General features: G+C 44.4%; 1 protein-coding gene across 1 annotated transcript in view; it reads right to left on the reverse strand.

Annotated features, from left to right (window-relative positions):
- sspo (SCO-spondin) overlaps nucleotides 1–20,235 on the reverse strand; it is a 1,206,999-nt gene that overhangs the window by 40,998 nt on the left and 1,145,766 nt on the right. Inside the window, 1 exon segment of the mRNA XM_072468611.1 lies at nucleotides 10,087–10,214. Within this exon segment, the coding sequence (XP_072324712.1) occupies nucleotides 10,087–10,214 (128 nt within the window).

Genomic DNA, 20,235 nt, shown 5'->3' on the forward strand with positions numbered 1-20,235 from the left:
GGTAGTGATGGGAAAGCTAATGGGGCTAAAGGTAGGCAAGTCTCCTGGCCCTGATGGAATGCATCCCAGAGTGCTAAAAGAGATGGCTAGGGAAATTGCAAATGCACTAGCGATAATTTACCAAAATTCACTAGACTCTGGGATTCTCCCGGCAGATTGGAAAATAGCAAACGTGACACCACTGTTTTAAAAAGGAGGTAGGCAGAAAGCGGGTAATTATAGGCCAGTTAGCTTAACTTCGGTAGTAGGGAGTTCTCCCAGTGAGACAGAGAAGACACAGCCAGAGTGAGACACAGCAAAGAGTGAGTTTCGGAATTTGAAGCTAGATGGAAATTCGAAGCTTGCAGGTGGGGGGGGGGGGGGGGGGGGGGAGAGGGTGGAAGGTACATTGTAACCCTGGTAAGTGGTTTTTCTTATTTCTTTTTCTTTTCGTTGGTATATTTATTTATTTTTTCTTCGTTTTTTTTGGAACTGTAGTTGTATAAGTTAACCGAAGGTTTAAGACATGGCAGGAGATCCCAGACCCGTGTCATGCTCCTAGTGTGCAATGTGGGAGCTCAGGGACACGTCCACTGTCCGTGGCTCCTTCACGTGCAAGAAGAGTGTCCAGCTGCAGCTACTGTTAGACCACTTGACGTCTCTGGAGTTGTGGATGGACTCTCTTTGGAGCATCCCCGATGCTAAGGACGTCGTGAATAGCACGTTTAGCGAGTTGGTCACACCGCAGGTGAAAGTTACTGAGAGAGATAGAAAATGGGTGACCAAAAGACAGAGCAACAGTAGGAAGGCAGTGCAGGTGTCCTCTGCGGTCACCTCCCTGCAAAACAGATATACCGCTTTGGATACTGTTGAGGGAAATGGCTCACCAGGGGAAGGCAGCAGCAGCCAGGTTCATGGCACTGTGGCTGGCTCTGCTGCGCAGCAGGGCAGGAAGACGAATGGCAGGGCTATAGTGATAGGGGACTCAATCGTAAGGGGAATAGACAGGCGGTTCTGCGGACGCAATCGAGACTCTAGAATGTTATGTTGCCTCCCTGGTGCAAGGGTGAAGGATGTCTCGGAGCGGCTGCAGGACATTCTGGGGGGGGGGGGGGTGAACAGCCAGCTGTCGTGGTGCACATAGGCACCAACGATATAGGTAAAAAAAACGGGACGAGGTCCTACAAGCTGAATTCAGGGAGTTAGGAGTTAAACTAAAAAGTAGGACCTCAAAGGTAGTAATCTCATGATTGCTACCTGTGCCACCAGCTACTCAGAGTAGGAATGTCAGGATTGATAGGATGAATGCGTGGCTCGAGAGATGGTGCAAGAGGGTAGGATTCAAATTCCTGGGGCATTGGAACCGGTTCTGGGGGAGATGGGACCAATATGAACCGGACGGTCTGCACCTGGGCAGAACTGGAACCGATGTCCTGGGAGTGTGTGGGGTGTGGGGGGGTGGTCTGGGGGGGGGGGGGGGGTTGCTAGAGCTGTTGGGGAGGTTTTAAACTAAAGTGGCAGGGGGATGGGAACCAATGCTGGAAGTCGGAAGGTAGTAAAACAGGAACAGAAACAAAAGGCAGTAAGGGGGAAAGTGTAAGGCAGAAATGCCATAGTCAAAAATCAAAAAGGGAGACGGTACAAGGTACAGTGACTGAGGGGAGCTCAGTGAATAGGACCAGTAATTCTAAAAGGAATAAAACGGGAAGTGAACACATTAATAGTAAGCAACGCGGCAGGTTGTTACATGAAGATATGGGTTCAACGACAAGGAAAATTAGGAGAAAGGTTAAGAGGAAATATAACTTATGAGAGGTTACTGATCGAGGTGTTAAGATTCAGAACAGAGGTAAAAAAAGTCAACATAAGTGTACTTCACCTGAATGCTCGTAGTATTCGAATTAGGTAAATGAGTTGATGGAGCAAATCATCGTGAATGACTGATTTAGTGGCCATTACTGAAACATGGTTAAAGGATGGTCACGACTGGGAGTTAAATATCCGAGGGTATCAAACTATTCGGAAGGACAGAGTGGATGGTTAGGGAGGTGGTGTAGCTCTGTTATTTAAGGATGACATCCGGACAATAGTAAGGTATGACATCGGTGCTATGGAGGAGAAGGTTGAATCCATTTGGGTGGAAATCAGGAATAATAAGGCGATAAAGTCACTGATAGGAGTAATCTATAGGCCACCAAATAGTAACATTATGGTGGGGCAGGCAATAAACAAAGAAATAACTAGAAATGGTACAGCAGTTATCATGGGGGAATTAAATCTACATGTCGATTGGTTTAACCTGGTCGGTCAAGGCAGCCTTGAGGAGGAGTTTATAGAATGTATCCGCGATAGTTTCCAAGAACAGTATGTAATGGAACGTAGGACGGAACAAGCGGTCCTAGATCTGGTCCTGTGTAATGATACAGGATTGATTAATGATCTTATAGATAGGGACCCTCTCAGAAGGAGTGATCACAATATGGTGTAATTAAAAATATAGTTGGAGGGTGAGAAGGTAAAATCAAACACTAGTGTTTTGTGCTTAAACAAAGGAGATTACAATGGGATGAGAGAAGAGCTAGCGAAGGTAGACTGGGAGCAAAGACTTTTGGTGAAACAGTTGAGGAACAGTGGAGAACCTTCCAAGCAATTTTTCACAGTGCTCAGCAAAAGTTTATACCAACAAAAAGGAAGGACGGTGGAAAGAGGGAAAATCGACTGTGGATATCTAAGGAAATAAGGGAGAGAATCAAATTGAAGGTAAAAACATACAAAGTGGCAAAGTATAGTGGGAGACTAGAGGACTGGGAAATATTTAGGGGGGCAAGAGAAAGCTACTAAAAAAGCTATAAAGAAGAGTAAGATAGATGATGAGAGTAAACATGCTCAGAATATGAAAACAGATAGTAAAGTGTCTACAAATATATTTTTAAAAAAAGAGTAGCTAAGGTAAATATTGATCCTTTAAAGGATGAGAAGGGAGATTTAATAATGGGAGATGAGGAAATGGCTGAGGAACAGAACAGGTTATTTGGGTAGGTCTTCACAGTGGAAGACACAAGTAACATGCCAGTGACTGATAGAAATGAGGCTATGACAGGTGAGGACCTTGAGATGATTGTTATCACTAAGGAGGTAGTGATGGGCAAGCTAATGGGGCTAAAGGTAGACAAGTCTCCTGGCCCTGATGGAATGCATTCCAGAGTACTAAAAGAGATGGCTTGGGAAGTTGCAAATGCACTCGTGATAATTTACCAAAATGCACTAGACTCTGGGGTGGTCCCGGCGGATTGGAAATTAGCAAACATGACACCACTGTTTAAAAAAGGAGGTCGGCAGAAAGCGGGTAATTATAGGCCAGTGAGCTTAACTTCGGCAGTAGGGAAGATGCTGGAATCTATCATCAAGGAAGAAATAGCGAGGCATCTGGATGCAAATTGGTCCATTGGGCAGACGCAGCATGGGTTCATAAAGGGCAGGTCGTGCCTAACTAATTTAGTGGAATTCTTTGAGGACATTACCAGTGCGGTAGACAACGGGGAGCCAATGGATGTGGTATATCTGGATTTCCAGAAAGCCTTTAACAAGGTGCCACACAAAAGGTTGCTGCATAAGATAAAGATGCATGGCATTAAGGGTAAAGTAGTATCATGGATAGAGGATTGGTTAATTAATAGAAAGCAAAGAGTGGGGATTAATGGGTGTTTCTCTGGTTGGCAATCAGTAGCTAGTGGTGTCCCTCAGGGATCAGTGATGGGACCACAAATTGTTCACAATTTACATAGATGATTTGGAGATGGGGACCAAGGGCATTGTATCCAAGTTTGCAGACGACACTAAGATGAGTGGTAAAGCAAAAAGTGCAGAGGATGCTGGAAGTCTGCAGAGGGATTTGGATAGGTTAAGTGAATGGGCTAGGGTCTGGCAGATGGAATACAATGTTGACAAATGTAACGTTATCCATTTTGGTAGGAATAACAGCAAAAGGGATTATTATTTAAATGAAAAAATATTAAAACATGCTGCTGTGCAGAGAGACCTGGGTGTGCTAGTGCATGAGTCGCAAAAAGTTGGTTTACAGGTGCAACAGGTGATTAAGAAGGCGAATGGAATTTTGTCCTTCACTGCTGCAGGGATGGAGTTTAAGACGAGGGAGAGTATGCTGCAATTGTATCAGGTGTTAGTGAGGACACACCTGGAGTATTGTGTTCAGTTTTGGTCTCCTTACTTGAGAAAGGACGTATTGGCACTGGAGGGTGTGCAGAGGAGATTCACTAGGTTAATCCCAGAGCTGAAAGAGTTGGATTACGAACAGAGGTTCAGTAGACTGGGACTGTAGTCGTTAGAAGGATGAGTGGGTTCTTATAGAAACATATAAAATTATGAAGGGAATATATAGGATAGATGTGGGCAGGTTGTTTCCACTGGCGGGTGAAAGCAGAACTAGGGGGCATAGCCTCAAAATAAGGCAGTGTTCTTCAAAGTCGAGGGTGGCGACCAATGGGCGGGTGTCGGGAGGGTCGCGGAGCCGTCCTTCGTGGCGCTACCGATCGCACAAATCCCCGTGCAGCAGCCGGCTGCAAGCGGCCTTTGAAATGGCCGTGAACATGTAAAAAAAATTCGGCCACATTGCGCATGCGACCCGGTGATCGGGCACGGATGCGCAGTGCTGTCGGTATTTTTTTTAGCGGTCGCAGCTTTTTGTTTTGCAAGTTTGGTTTTTTTAATTTCATTTGATTCATTTATTTTATTCATTTGATTTTTATTTTTTTCATTTATTTTATTCAGTTTATTTATTTATTTATTTTTACAAGTTCGGGGGGGTGGGGTTTAATTTGATAACATTTTACAGGAAAAAAATGCAGAACTTTGGACAAATGGAGGCTCCATATTCTCCGACACCGGAAGGCTTCACCTTCATCCATTGGAGGAGTGTGTACGAGGGCCAAAGGGATCCAAAACCATTTCCTCCATTTTTATCAGCAGCAAACAAGGTAAGAGAAAATGGTAGGTCGCGCAGGTCGGCCGGCGTGGGTCGCGAAGGTCGGCCGGTGTGAGTCGCGAAGGTCGGCTGGCATGGGTCGCGAAGGCCGGCCGTCGTGGGTCGCGAAGGTCGGCCGGCGTGGGTCGCGAAGGTCAGCCGGCATGGGTCGCGAAGGCCGGCCGGTGTGGGTCGCGAAGGTCGGCCGGGTTTGGTCCCGAAGATTGGCCGGTTTGGGTCCTAAAGGTTGGCCAGTTGGTAAAAATGGGTTCCTGGAAAAAAAGTTTGAAGAACACTAAAATAAGGGGATGTATATTTAGGACTGAGCTTAGGAGGAACTTCTTCACCCAAAGGGTTGTGAATCTATGGAATTCCTTGCCCAGTGAAGCAGTTGAAGCTCCTTCATTAAATGTTTTTAAGATAAAGATAGATAGTTTTTTGAAGAATAAAGGGATTAAGGGTTATGGTGTTCGGGCCGGAAAGTGGAGCTGAGTCCAGAAAAGATCAGCCATGATCTCATTGAATGGCGGAGCAGGCTCGAGGGGCCAGATGGCCTACTCCTGCTCCTAGTTCTTATATTCTTATGTTCTAACACAAAACACGGCAGGTAAGGTTCCTGTAAACACGGCAGGTAAGGTTCCTGTAAACACGGCAGGTAAGGTTCCTGTAAACACGGCAGGTAAGGTTCCTGCAATGTTGCCAATGTCCCTTCATCCACCACATCCCCTGGTGGCGCGTTCCAGGCACCCACCACTCTCGGCGTGAAAAAGTACCCCGCACATCTCCCTTAAACTTTCCCCCTCTCACCTTGAACCTGTGACCCCTTGGGATTGACACTTCCACCCTTGGAAAAGTCCTCTGACTATCCATCCTGTCTATGCCTCTCACAATTTTGTAGACCTGTATCAGGTCTCACCAGCCCCGTTTCCCGGCATAGCGTGCCCCCCTTCTCTTAGCCATCCAATGGGATTCCCCATTGTGTCCCCCCACACGCCGTCGGGAAATCCACGGGTGTGGGTGTGTTGCTGGCGAAGGGGAAGATCTCGCCGACAGAGAATCCTGCAGCTGGTTCTCCAGCATCATACACAATATTTTATATATTGATAGTTCCAGAGAAATCTTCACAATTCATCTGCCCAAGCAGAGAATCGCCTCATGCCAATCACTTCACACTTCATTTCACATCATACTATTGATAACCTCAGTATCAATGATGTGCCAGAACAGGACCTAGACCATCCCTGAGCCTTTCAGGTCTTCCAAACTCATAGATCACCGCTGGGTCCTGGAAAGGCAGGATAGATACATAGATACATAGAAGACAGGAGCATTTGGAGGCCTTTTCATGGCTGATCATCCAACTCAATCGCCTAATCCTGCTTTCTCCTAATAGAATCATATAATTTACAGTTAAAAAGGAGGGCATTCGGCCCATCGAGTCGGCACCGGCTCTTGGAAAGAGCACCCTACCAAGCCCACACCCCCACCCTATCCCCATAACCCAGTAACCCCACCCAACACTAAGGGCAATTTTGGACACTAAGGGAAATTTATCATGGCCAATCCACCTAACCTGCACATCTTTGGACTGTGGGAGGAAACCGGAGCACCCGGAGGAAACCCATGCACACACGGGGAGGATGTGCAGACTCTGCACAGCCAGTGACCCAAGCCGGGAATCGAACCTGGGACCCTGGAGCTGTGAAGCAATTGTGCTAACCACTGTGCTACCGTACTGCCCTTTGATCCCATTCTCCCCAAGTGCTATATCCAGATGTCTCTTGAATATATTCAATATTTTAGCATCAACTACTTCCTGTGGTATGAATTCCACAGGCTCACCACTCTTGTGTGATGAAATGCCTCCTTATCTCTGTCCGAAATGGTTTACCCTGAATCCTCAGTCTGTGGCCCTTGGTTCTGGACACACCCACCATTGGTAACATCTTCCCTGCATCTATCCTGTCTAGTCCTGTTAGAATTTTATATGTCTCTATGGGACCCCCCTCATTCTTCTGAACTCCAGCGAGAACAATCCCAATATAGTCAATCTCTCCTCTTCTGTCAGTCCCGCCATCCCTGGAATCAGTCTGGTAAACCTTCGCTGCACTCCCTCAAGAGCAAGAACATCCTTCCTCAGAGAAGGAGACCAAAACACACAATACTCCAGGTGTGGCCTCACCAAGGTCCTGTATAATTGCAGCAACACACCCCTGCTCCTGTACTCGAAACCTCTCGCAATGAAGGCCAACATTCCATTAGCCTTCTTTACCCCCTCCTGCACCTGCATGCTTACCTTCAGCGACTGGTGCACAAGGACACCCAGGTTCCGCTGCACACTCCCCTCTCCCAATTTACAACCATTCAGGTAGTAATCTGCCTTCCTGTTTTTGCATCCAAAATGAATATCCTCACACTTACCCAAATTATACTGCATCTGCCATTGATGTGTCCGCTCGTTCAACCTGTCCAGATGATGCTGTAGGATCCCTGCATCCTCGTCACAGTTCACCCTCCCACCCAACTTGGTATCATCTGCAAACTATGAGATGTTACATTTTGTTCCCTCATCTAAATCATTAATATATATTGTGAACAGCTGGGGTCCCCACTAGTTACTGCCTGCCAATTTGAAAAGGACCCATTAATCCCTACTCTTTGCTTCCTCTCTGCCAACCATTTTTCTTGATGTGGAGATACCAGCGTTGGACTGGGGTGACCACAGTAAGAAGTCTTACAACACCAGGTTAAAGTCCAACAGGTTTGTTTCAAATCACTAGCTTTCGGAGCACTGCTCCTTCCTCAGGTGAATCAGATGAATTCATCTGAGGAAGGAGCAGTGCTCCGAAAGCTAGTGATTCAAAACAAACCTGTTGGACTTTCACCTGTTGTAAGACTTCTTACTGGAACCAGTTTTCTATCCACCTCAATACATTTCCCCCAATCCCATGTGCTTTAAATTTGGACAATAATCTCTTATGCGGGACTTTGTCAAACGCCTTCTGAAAGTCTAAATATACCACATCGACTGGCTCCCCCTTGTCAACCGTACTGGTTACATCTTCAAAGAATTCGAACAGATTTGTCAAGCATGATTTTCCCTTCATAAATCCATGCTGACTCTGACAGATCCTGCCACTGCTTTCTAAATGTTCCGCTATAAAGTCCTTGATAATGGATCAAGAATTCTCCCCACTGGATGTTAGGCTCACTGGTCTATAATTCCATGCTTTCTCTCGACCTCCCTTTTTGAATATCGGAGTGATGTGAGCTCCCCTCCAATCTGCAGGGACAGTTCCAGAGTCTATAGAATCCCGGAAGATGACCACCAATGCAGCCACTATTTCCAGAGCCACCTCCTTAAGCACTCTGGGGTGCAGATTCTCAGGCCCTGGGGATTTATCCGCCTTCAATCCCATCAATTCTCCCAGCACCATTTCTCTATTAATGTTGATCCCCCTCAGTTCTTCCCTCTCACTAAACCTTTCATTCTCCAACATTTCTGGTATCTGATTTGTGTCCTCTTTTGTGAAGACAGAACCAAAGTATGTATTCAATTGCTCAGCCATTTCTTTGTCCCTAATTCTGCATTTCCCTGTTTCTGTCTGTAGAGGGCCTATATTTCACTTTACCAATCTCTTTCTCTTCACATATCTATAGAAACTCTTAGTGTCAGTCTTTATGTTCCCTGCATGCTTCCTTTCGTACTGTACTTTCCCCTTCTTAATCAATCCCTTCGTCCTTTGCTGAATTCCAAACTGCTCCCAATCCTCAGACCTATTATTTTTCTTGGCCAATCTGTAAGCTTCTTCCTTGTATCGGATACTATTTCTAATTTCCTTTGTAAGCCATGGATTGGCCCTCTTACCCCCTTTGCTTTTGTGCCAGACAGGAATGAACAGTTGCTGTAGCTCCTCCATGCGTTCCTTGAATGTTTGCCATTGTCTATCCACTGTCTTCCTTTTAAGTAACTCTTCCCAATCTATCAAGGCCAACTCACGCCTCATATCCTCATAGTTCCCTTTATTAAAATTCAGCACCCTAGTCTCTGAATCAACTACTTCACTCTCCATCTTGATAAAAAAAACTCCATCATGTTATGGTCGCTCATCCCCAAGGGGTCTCGTACAGCCAGATTGGCAATGACTCCCTTCTCATTACACAGTACCCAGTCTAAGATGGCCTGCTCTCTAGTTGGTTCCTCCACATATTGGTCAAGAAAACTATCCCGTATACACTCCATGAATTCCTCCTCTACGGTATTGTGGCTAATTTGATTTGCCCAATCTATTTGAAGATCACCCATGATCACCGATATTCCCTTATTACATGCATTTCTATTTTGTGTTTAATGCCATTCCCAACCTCATCACTGCAGTTTGGGGGTCTATATATGACATCCACTAATGTTTTTTGCCCCTTGCTACTTCGCAACTCCACACATAGATTCCACATCATCAGAGCTAATATCCTTTCTCACTATTGTGTTAATTTCCTCTTTAACCAGCAGTGCCACGCCTCCACCTTTTCTTTTATGCCTGTACTTCCTAAATACTGAAAACCCTGGGACATCCAATTCCCATCCCTGGTCACCGTATATTCCGTACATTCTCTTCCCAAGTTGCCTGTGAGCTTAAGGAATTACCCCATGAATTACCCCCGTGGGCAGCATGGTAGCACAGTGGTTAACAGGTTCGATTCCCGGCTTGGATCACTGTCTGTGCAGAGTCTGCACATTCTCCCCGTCTCTGTGTAGGTTTCCTCCGGGTGCTCCGGTTTCCACCCACAAGCCCTGAAAGACGTGCTGTAAGGTGAATTGGACATTCTGAATTCTCCCTCTGTGTACCCGAACAGGTGCCGGATTGTGGCGATGAGGGGATTTTCACAGTAACTTCATTGCAGTGTTAATGTAAGCCTACTTGTGACAATAAAGAATATTGTTATTATTATTAAATGTTTTTTTCTGAACAGTTTCATGGCATAATTGTCATCAGGTCTTTCCCAGCCCAGCACTTAGTCTGGTTAATAACTTATTTCGAGAATTGGAACCTTGCAAGGAGCTCTAATGTTTGCAGAGTGGCCCTTGTTTGAGTGGAATTTGATTATTTACAAATTTAAGTCCTTACCTCCGGAATGACTTGTACATGGGAGAGGCAGCTTCCCCTGCAGGAATTGACGGCCACATTTGTCAGCTGGCACTGCCCTTTAGATATATTCCGAATTTCAGTGAAAAGTTGACATGTCGCAGAGAGATCTGGAAAAATCAAACCATTACGTTATTTTTTCAAATTGTTCACAGGTTGTGGGCTAAACCAGCATTTATTTCCCGTCCCTAATTGCCCTTCAGAAGGTGGTGATGAGCGACCTTCTTGAAGCGCGGTACTCGCTGAGGTGTAGGTACACCCACTGTGCTGTTAGGGAGGGAGTTCCAGGATGTTGCCCCAGCGACAGTGAAGGAATGGCGATATATTTCCTAGTCAGGATGGTGACTGGCTCCGAGGGGAACCTCCAGGTGGTGATATTCCTATGTATCTTCTACCCTTGCCTTTTTAGGTGGTAGAGGTCACGTGTTTGGAACATGCTGTCAATCGAACCTTGGTAAGATCCTGCAACGCATCCTCGGAATGGTACACATGGCTGCCACTGTGCATCGTTGGTGGAGGGAGTGAATGTCGAAGATGGTGGACGGGGTGCCAATTAAGCGGGGCTGTTTTGTCCTGTATGGTGTCAAATTCCTTAAGTGCCATTCGAGCTGCACTCATCCAGTCAAGTGGACAATATTCCACCACAATCCTGACCTATGCCTGGTAGATGATGCATAGGATTTGGGGAATCAGGTGGCGAGTTATTCACTACAGAATTGCCAGCCTCTGACCTCTTCTTGTAGCGACAGTATTTATACAGCAAGGTCAGTTCAGCCTCTGGTCAATGGATGTTGAAAGCGGTGGATTCGGCAAATCGTAAAGTCATTGAATGTCAAGGGAGATAGTCAGACACAATTACACACGGACTAACCAAGGATTGTAAAAGAGAGACAAGAGCACAGGGAAAGAGTGAAAGGGAAAAAAATGAAAGAAACAGATAGACACAAAGAAAGTAAGAGATAGAAGAGAGGCACCCTGAGAGAGAGAGAGAGAGAGACCAGAAACAACAGATGGTGTTGGTCTTTCACTCCCTTGGACCTGCTGCATCATTCAATCTGATAGAGGTTGATCTTTGGCTTCCATTCCTCTTCATTGCCCATTTACCATGTCCTTTGATTCCCTGAGAGACCAAAAATGTGTTTCAGTCTTCAAAGTATTCAATGATCAAGCATCCTCAATGCTCTGAATGAAGACATTTCTATCCATCTCTGTCCTGATTGTTCGCCCCTTTGCACTGACAGTGTGCCCCTGTGTCCCGGGGCACCCAGCCGGAAAAACAACCTTTCAGTATCTACCCTGTCCAGCCCCTTCATAATCGTCTAAATTTAATTGAGATTACCTCTCATTCTACTAAACTCCAGAATATATAAATCCAATTTACTCAGGATACTCTCATCCCAGCCACACAGCTGGTTAGTTTGTCCCACCGCCAATGCAAGTATATCATTCCTGAAATATGGAGATGAAAATTGTACAGAGTATCCCAGATGCGGTCTTGCCAAAACCCTGTACAACAGCAACTATTTTACTCCAGTCCTCTTTCAATAAAGGCCAAGATACATTTGGCTGCCTAATTGCCTACTGCACCTGCATGCTAACTTTGTGTTCCCTTAGACACTCAAGTCTCTCTGAACACCGGAGCCCGGCAAGGATGTGCTCAGTCCTCTACTGTACTCCCTATACACACATGACTGTGTGGTAAGATTTAACTCCAACTCAATCTATACGTTTGGGGTGATACGACTGTGGTGGGCCTCATCTCAAACAACGACGAATCAGACTACAGGAGGGAGATAAATCACTTGGTTGCAAGGTGTACCGAAAACAACCTCTCTCTAAATGTTGGAAAGACCAAGCAACTGATCATCGACTTCAGGAAGCGGAGCACGACACACCCTCCCGTCTGCATCAATGGCTCCGAAGTGGAGATGGTCGATAGCTTTAATGTCCTGGGGGTCACCATCACCAACAGTCTGTCCTGGTCCACTCACGTTGATGCAACAATCAAGAAAGCCCAACAACGTCTCTACTTCCGACGGAAGCTAAAGAAATTTGGCATGTCTGCATTGATTCTCACAAACTTCTACAGATGTGCGATAGAGAGCATTCACCAAGGAGAGGGACATGATGGATGGTTGAGGTTAGGGATAGATGTTTGATTACTCTAGGTCAAGTTGGCATAAGGAGAGAGGATGTGTTGGGTATTCTAAAAGGCATTAAGGTGGACAAGTCCCCAGGTCCAGGTGGGATCTCTCCCAGGTTACTGAGGGAAGTGAGAGAGGAAATAGCTGGGGCCTTAACAGATATCTTTTCAGCATCCTTGAACACGGGTGAGGTACCAGAGGACTGGAGAATTGCTAATGTTGTCCCCTTGTTTAAGAAGGGTAGCAGGGATAATCCAGCTAACTATAGACCGGTGAGCGTGACGTCAGTAGGAGGGAAGCTGCTGGAGAAGATACTGAGGGATAGGATCTATTACCATTTGGAAGAAAATGGGCTTATCAGTGATAGGCAACATGATTTTGTGCAGGGAAGGTCATGTCTTACCAACTTAATAGAATTCTTTGAGGCAGATTCTTTCAGGCAGGGAGGAAATGGCTATGCGAGGGACCATGGTTCACAAAAGAGGTTAAATGTCTTGTCAAGAGGAAAAAGGAAGAATATGTAAGGATGAGAAAACAAGGTTCAGTAGGGTCGCTTGAGGGTTACAAGGTAGCAAGGAATGAGCTGAAAAAAGGGCTTAGGAGAGCTAGGAGGGGGCATGAGAAGTCCTTGGCAGGTCGGATCAAGGAAAACCCCAAGGCTTTTTACTCTTATGTGAGAAATAAAAGAATGACCGGGGTGAGGGTAGGGCCGGTCAAGGACAGTAGTGAGAACTTGCGCATGGAGTCAGAAGAAATATGTGAGGCGTTGAATGAATACTTTTCTTCAGTGTTCACAAAGGAGAGGGGCCATGTTTTTGAGGATGAGAGTGTGATTCAGGCGTGTAGGCTGGAGGAAGTAGATGTTCTGAGGAAGGATGTATTAGCAATTTGAAAAACCTGAGGGTCGACATGTCCCCTGGGCCAGATGGGATATACCCAAGGATTCTTTGGGAGGCAAGGGATTAGATTGCAGAGCCTTTGGCTTTGATCTTTGGGTCCTCGCTGTCCACGGGGACTGTGCCAGAGGACTGGAGAGTGGCGAATGTTGTTCCTCTGTTCAAGAAAGGGAATCGGGATGACCCTGGTAATTATAGGCCGGTTAGTCTTACTTCGGTGGTCGGTAAGATAATGGAAAAGGTCCTGAAGGATAGGATTTATGACCATTTGGAAAGATGCAGCTTAATCCGGGATAGTCAACACGGATTTGTGAAGGGTAGGTCTTGCCTCACAAATTTGATTGAATTCTTTGAGGAGGTAACTAAGTGGGTAGATGAAGGTAGAGCAATTTATGTCGTATACATGGATTTTAGTAAGGCGTTTGATAAGGTTTACACTGGTCGGCTTATGAAGAAAGTAAGGAGGTGTGGGATAGAGGGAAATTTGGCCAATTGGATAAGTAACTGGCTATCACATAGAAGACAGAGGGTGGTGGTGGATGGAAAATTTTCAGACTGGAGACCAGTTACCAGCGGTGTACCATAGGGATCAGTGCTGGGTCCTCTGCCATTTGTGATTTTTATCAATGACTTGGAGGAGGGGGCTGAAGGGTGTGTCAGTAAATTTGCTGATGACACCAAGATTGGTGGAGTAGTGGATGAGGTGGAGGGCTGTTGTAGGCTGCAAAGAGACATTGATAGGATGCAGAGCTGGGCCGAAAATGACAGATGGAGTTTAACCCTGATAAGTGCGAGGTGATTCATTTTGGTAGAAAAAATTTGAATGCGGATTACAGGGTCAACGGCAAGGTTCTGAGGTAAGTGGAGGACAGATAGATCTTGGGGTTCCTGTCCACAGTTCTCCAAAGGTTGCCACTCAAGTGGATAGAGCCGTGAAGAAGGCTTATAGTGTGTTAGCGTTTATTAACAGGGGTCTTGAGTTTAAGAGCTGCGGGGTTTTGCTGCAACTATACATGATCCTGGTGAGATAACATTTGGAGTATTGTGTGCAGTTCTGGTCACCTCATTATAGGAAGGATGTGGAAGCATTGGAAAGGGTGCAAAGGAGATTTACCAGGATGCTGCCTGGTTTGCTGGATAGGTCTTATGAGGAAAGGTTGAGGGAACTAGGGCTTTTCTCTTTGGAGCGGAGGAGGCTGAGAGGCGACTTAACAGAAGTTTATAAGATAATGAGGGGGGTAGATAGAGTGGACGTTCAGAGACTATTTCCTCGGGTGGATGTAACTGTTACAAGGGGGCATAACTATAAGATTCAGGGTGAGAGATATAGGAGGGATGTCCATGGTAGGTTCTTTACTCAGAGAGTAGCTATGGTGTGGAATGGACTGCCTGCTGTGATGGTGGAGTCGGACACTTTAGGAACTTTCAAGCGGTTATTGGATAGGCACATGGAGCATACCAGAATGACAGGGAGTGGGATAGCTTGATCTTGGTTTCGGACAATGCTCGGTACAACATCGAGGGCCAAAAGGCCTGTTCTGTGCTCTACTGTTCTATGTTCTATATTCTAAGTGACAAAGTTGATTGATGAGGGAAGGGCTGTAGATGCCATATACATGGACTTCAGTAAGGCATTTGATAAGGTTCCCCATGGTAGGCTGATGGAGAAAATGAAGTCTCATGGGGTCCAGGGTGTACTTGCCAGATGGATAAAGAACTGGCTGGGCAACAGGAGACAGAGAGTAGTAGTGGAAGTGTCATGTGAGAGTACCTTTAAGACATGGATGTTTAAGCAATGTACCTTTAAGAAAACAGTGATGTCAGAGAGTGGGTGTAGCTGAGCTCAGGGCAGCAATTTTGAAGTTTCAGTTTGGAGGAAAAGAGCTTGGGGAGTGTCTGTGTTTTGCAGTGAGCTGGATTTGCTGTGATCTCTGCCATGAAAGACTATCTCTGGATCATTTGGGTGATTTAAACTCATAATAGTAAAGCCTTTAACCTGATGTGATTCTGTTTAAAGGTGTTAAGTCTCTTGGAAGTTTGAAGGAACATTTTAAGGAATTATTTACTGTTGCAATATTTTCTGAGTTATCTTTGAAGTAAGGGGTGTTAAGAGATCCAATGTTTATTTAAGATGTTAAGTTGAGTTCATGGAATAAACAGTGTTTTGTGTTTAAAAACCCACGTGTCCATAATTGTAATCCCACACCTAGGGAACAAGCCGTGAGCTCGGAAAAGCAACAAATACATTAAAGGGGGAGGTTGGTTGAACTCCATAATACATTTTGAGGTTCTGAAAATGCCTCGCTCATAACAATTGGGGGCTCGAGGGGCATAAAAGTCTATCTATTGGATTGGCTTTTGTGAAATTAAAGACAGTGAAGGATTGTTGCTTTTCCGGTGTGGTATTTTAGTTTCAGTGGAGAGTGTGTTGTGGACAATGGCTCTTTCAGAGGCTCAGAAGTTTTTGGGGGTGGAGACTGTCACACGCAGTACTTTCTGGACAGAGACGAACAGCAGACTGTTGGGTCTGGCAAAAACATTGCAGTTAACATTACCTGACAAAATGCAAAAAGATGAGGTAATTATGGCGGTGGTTAAGCATTTAAAGTTGTCTGAGATAGAGTTTGACTCATGGGAAATGGCAAAAATTCAGTTGCAAATTAAACAAATGGAACATGAGAAAGAATGAAAGTGGCTTGAATACGAACGAGAGAGAGCGGAAAAAGAAAGAGAAAGAGATAGAGAGGAAAAAGAAAAGGAGAGAGAAGAAAGAAACAAAGAAAGAGATAGAGAGGAAAGGGAAAAAGAGAGAGAGTTTGAACTCCGGAAAATGGCTCTGAAACATGACAATCAGTTAAAATTGGCAGACGCAAAGGGACACGTACAGTTTGAGGAGATGGATGAAGATAATGAGACAGAGCGTCATAGTCGAAGACGTCGTGGGGATCTATTTAAATATGTCCAAGCATTGCCAAGGTTTGATGAGAAGGGGGTAGAAGCCTTTTTCATTTCATTTGAGAAGGTTGCTAAACAAATGCAATATCCACAGGACATGTGGTTATTACTGATTCAAACAAAGCTCTGGTAGGCAGGGCTAGTGAAGTGTTTGCAACACTCCCGGAGGAGGTATCTGGAACGTATGAGGAGGTGAAGAAATCCATCTTAAGTGCATACGAGCTAGTGCCTGAAGCTTACAGACAAAGGTTTAGAAATTTAAGAAAGAATTTGGTCAAACATACATGGAGTTTGAAAGGCTCAAACAAAGTAATTTTGATAGGTGGATAAGGGCTTTGAAAATAGACCAAACGTATGAAGCTCTCAGAGAAATTATACTTTTGGAGGAGTTTAAAAATTCAATTCCTGATGTAGTGAGAACTCATGTGGAAGAACAGAGGGTTAAAACTGCGAGATTAGCAGCAGAAATGGCAGATGATTATGAATTAGATGATTACGAATAAGGGAATAGTGTAGCTGGGCTTTAGAGTGGTTTCACAGGTCGGCGCAACATCGAGGGCTGAAGGGCCTGTACTGCGCTGTAATGATCTATGTTCTATGTTCTATCAATCAAAGATTGGTTTCCGACATCGGTTTCAGTCGATGAGGGATAGAAACTGGGGACATGAGAAATATTCAAGTGGTAAAGGTAAAGGTGATCTGATGGGAGACAATAAAGTGAGTGTACCTCAGATTAAAAAAAGAAATCCAGGAGGGTGGAAAAGAGATGAAAAGTTACAAATGTTTTCACTGTAATAAACTAGGCCATGTAAAGTCACAGTGTTGGCGGTTGAAGAAAAGCACTGGGAAGGCTGATGTGGTAAAACAGGATAACACTGTGGAGTTTGCGAGAGTGGTAAAAGTAATTGTTAAGAAGGTGCCAGATGTATTTAAAGAAATTACTTGTGTGGGTAAAGTTTACTCATGTGTATCAGGAGGAGCAGGTAAAGAAGTCACAATTTTAAGAGATACAGGGGCTAGTCGATCTTTAATGGTAAGAGATGAGGAATTATGTAGTTTGGGAAGAATGTTGCCAGAAAAGGTGGTAATATGTGGAATTCAGGGTGGGAGGAGTAGTGTTCCATTATATAAGGTAAGGTTGGAAAGTCCAGTGAAGAGTGGTGAAGTGGTAGTAGGAGTAATAGATAAACTATCTTGTCCAGGAACACAGTTTATCTTGGGTAATGATATAGCTGGATCGCAGGGGGGAGATAAGCCAGTGGATCACTGTGGTTGATAAGCCAGTGGAAAATCAGACAACTGAAAGGTTGAAGGCGAATATCCTGGGATTTTTCCAGATTGTGTAGTAACAAGGTGGCAACGTCACAGGTTAAGACAGGAGGAGAAATCAAAGAGTGAAGATGAAGTTGAAGTGCAATTATCAGAAACGATTTTTGATCAGATGGTTGAAAAAGAACAAGAACAGGTGGAGGATGAGGCGGATATTTTTAGTTCAGGAAAATTGGCGGAGTTACAACAGAAAGATGTAGAAATATAACGGATATATCAGAAAGCATATACGGAAGAGGAATCTGAGAGTATACCAGAGTGTTATTACAGTAAAAGTGATGGCTTGATGAGAAAATGGAGATCTGTACATATGCAGGCGGATGAAAAGTGGGCAGAAGTTCATCAAGTAGTATTGCCGGTAGGGTATAGAAAGGAGGTGTTGCGAGTTGCACATGAGGTACCAGTGGGAGGTCATTTGGGAATAAGGAAAACTCAAGCTAAAATCCAGAAACATTTTTATTGGCCTGGACTACATAAAGATGTAGTTACATTTTGTCAATCATGTCACACATGTCAAGTGAGAGGGAAACCTCAAGCAGTGATAAAACCAGCGCCCTTAGTACCCATCCCAGCATTTGAGGAACCTTTTATGAGGGTCATAACTGATTGTATAGGACCGCTTCCTAAAACAAAAAGTGGGAATCAATATCTCTTGACTATTATGGATGTGTCTGCTAGGTTTCCAGAGGCCATTATAGTACGTAATATTACAGCTAAAAGGATTGTGGAGGAGTTACTTAAATTCTTCACTAGATATGGACTACCCACAGAAATTCAATCGGATCAAGGAATGAATTTTACTTCAAAGTTATTCAAAGAAGTTATGGATAGCTTAGGAATAAAACAATTTAAATCAACTGCATACCATTCAGAATCGCAGGGAGCGTTAGAAAGGTGGCATCAGACATTAAAGACAATGTTGAGGGCGTATTGTCAAGATTATCCAGAGGATTGGGATAAAGGAATTCTATTCGTATTATTTGCAATTAGGGATGCACCTAATGAGTCTACCAAATTTAGTCCTTTTGAACTAATTTTTGGTCATGAGGTTAAGGACCACTTAAATTGATTAAGGAAACATTGGTGGGTGAGAAATCGGAAATTACATTATTGGATTACGTGTCAAATTTTAGGGAACAATTAAATAGAACAGGTGAATTGGCTAGACAACATTTGAAAGTTGCACAAAATGTGATGAAACGGGTAGCGGACAAGAAATCCAAAGTTCGTAGTTTTGCCAGTGGGGATAAAGTTTTAGTGTTGTTACCAGTGGTAGGTGAGCCTTTAAAAGCTAGGTTTTGTGGACCATCTCAGATTGAAAGGAAATTAAGTGAGATGAATTATGTGGTAAAAACACCAAATAGAAGGTCTCACCGAATGTAGAACATAGAACGCAGAACATTACAGCGCAGTACAGGCCCTTCAGCCCTCGATGTTCCGCCGACCTGTGAAACCACTCTAAAGCCCATCTACACTATTCCCCTTTCGTCCATATGTCTATCCAATGACCATTTGAATTCCCGTAGTGTTGGCGAGTCCACTACTGTTGCAGGCAGGGCATTCCACGCCCTTACTACTCTCTGAGTAAAGAACCTACCTCTGACATCTGTCCTATATCTATCTCCCCTCAATTTAAAGCTATGTCCCCTCGTGCTAGACATCGCCATCCGAGGAAAAAGGCTCTCACTGTCCACCCTATCCAATCCTCTGATCATCTTGTATGCCTCAATTAAGTCATCTCTTCACCTTCTTCTAACGAAAACAGCCTCAAGTGTGTCATGTGAATATGCTTAAAAGGTACTTTGAAAGGGAAGGAGAGTAAAAGGAGGTGTTAATGATTCTAATTCAGTGACGAACCAAATCCAGATGACTGTGAATTTGACATACCTCAAATTAAATTGGAAAATGAGGATGTTCTTAAAAATTGGGATGAATTGTTAAGTTACCTTCCAGAGGAAAAACGAACTGACTTGAAAGAGTTATTGATATCACATGGGCAAGTTTGTAGAGATAAATTGGGAAGTACTAAAATGGCTATCCATGATGTAGATGTGGGAAATGCTGTTCTTATCAAACAACATCCATATAGACTTAATCCTTTAACATTGGCACAGGTTAACAGAGAGATTGAGAGTATGCTGAAGAATGGCATAATTGAAGTGGGTTGCATCCAATGGAGCTCACACATAGTGATGGTACCTAAACCAGACGGTACCCAACGGTTGTGTGTGGACTATCGAAAGGTGAATGCAGTTACAAGAACGGACTCTTACCCTATCCCACGTTTGAAGGATTGCATTGAGAAAGTGGGACGATCTGCTTTTATTTTCAACTTCCAGACATGGAAAGAATATTTTAAACATCGTATGGAGTTCTTCGATCGACTTCAGGCAGCGGGTTTGGTGATGAACCTAGCCGAAAGTGAATTTGGAGAAGCCCGAATCACTTTCCTTGCGGAGTTTCTGATACCCTCAAGACGAAGGGAAATAATGGTATTTCTTAGCATGAGTGAATTTGATCGAACATTTGTGCAAAAGCTTTATGGCGTGACTACTCCACTGATGGACTTGCTATAGAAACGTCAAAAATTTCAAGGGACAGCGGACTTTCAACAGGCATTTGACTGCCTGAAAGCGGTGATCACCAATGCTCCTGTATTGGAGAATTGCAAGGGGCTCTGTGGTCAGATTGAACTAAAGTATCTAATTCTAAAGAGAAATGCCGAGGAGTAGAGGAATGGATGGATCGTGCAGAGACTTTGTTCAAAGAGACTGTCAATCGAGAAGGATTTCGGTTGGAGGAAGAAG

The sequence above is a fragment of the Scyliorhinus torazame genome, chromosome 11 (genome assembly GCF_047496885.1).
Source record: "Scyliorhinus torazame isolate Kashiwa2021f chromosome 11, sScyTor2.1, whole genome shotgun sequence".
Lineage (NCBI taxonomy): Eukaryota > Metazoa > Chordata > Chondrichthyes > Carcharhiniformes > Scyliorhinidae > Scyliorhinus > Scyliorhinus torazame.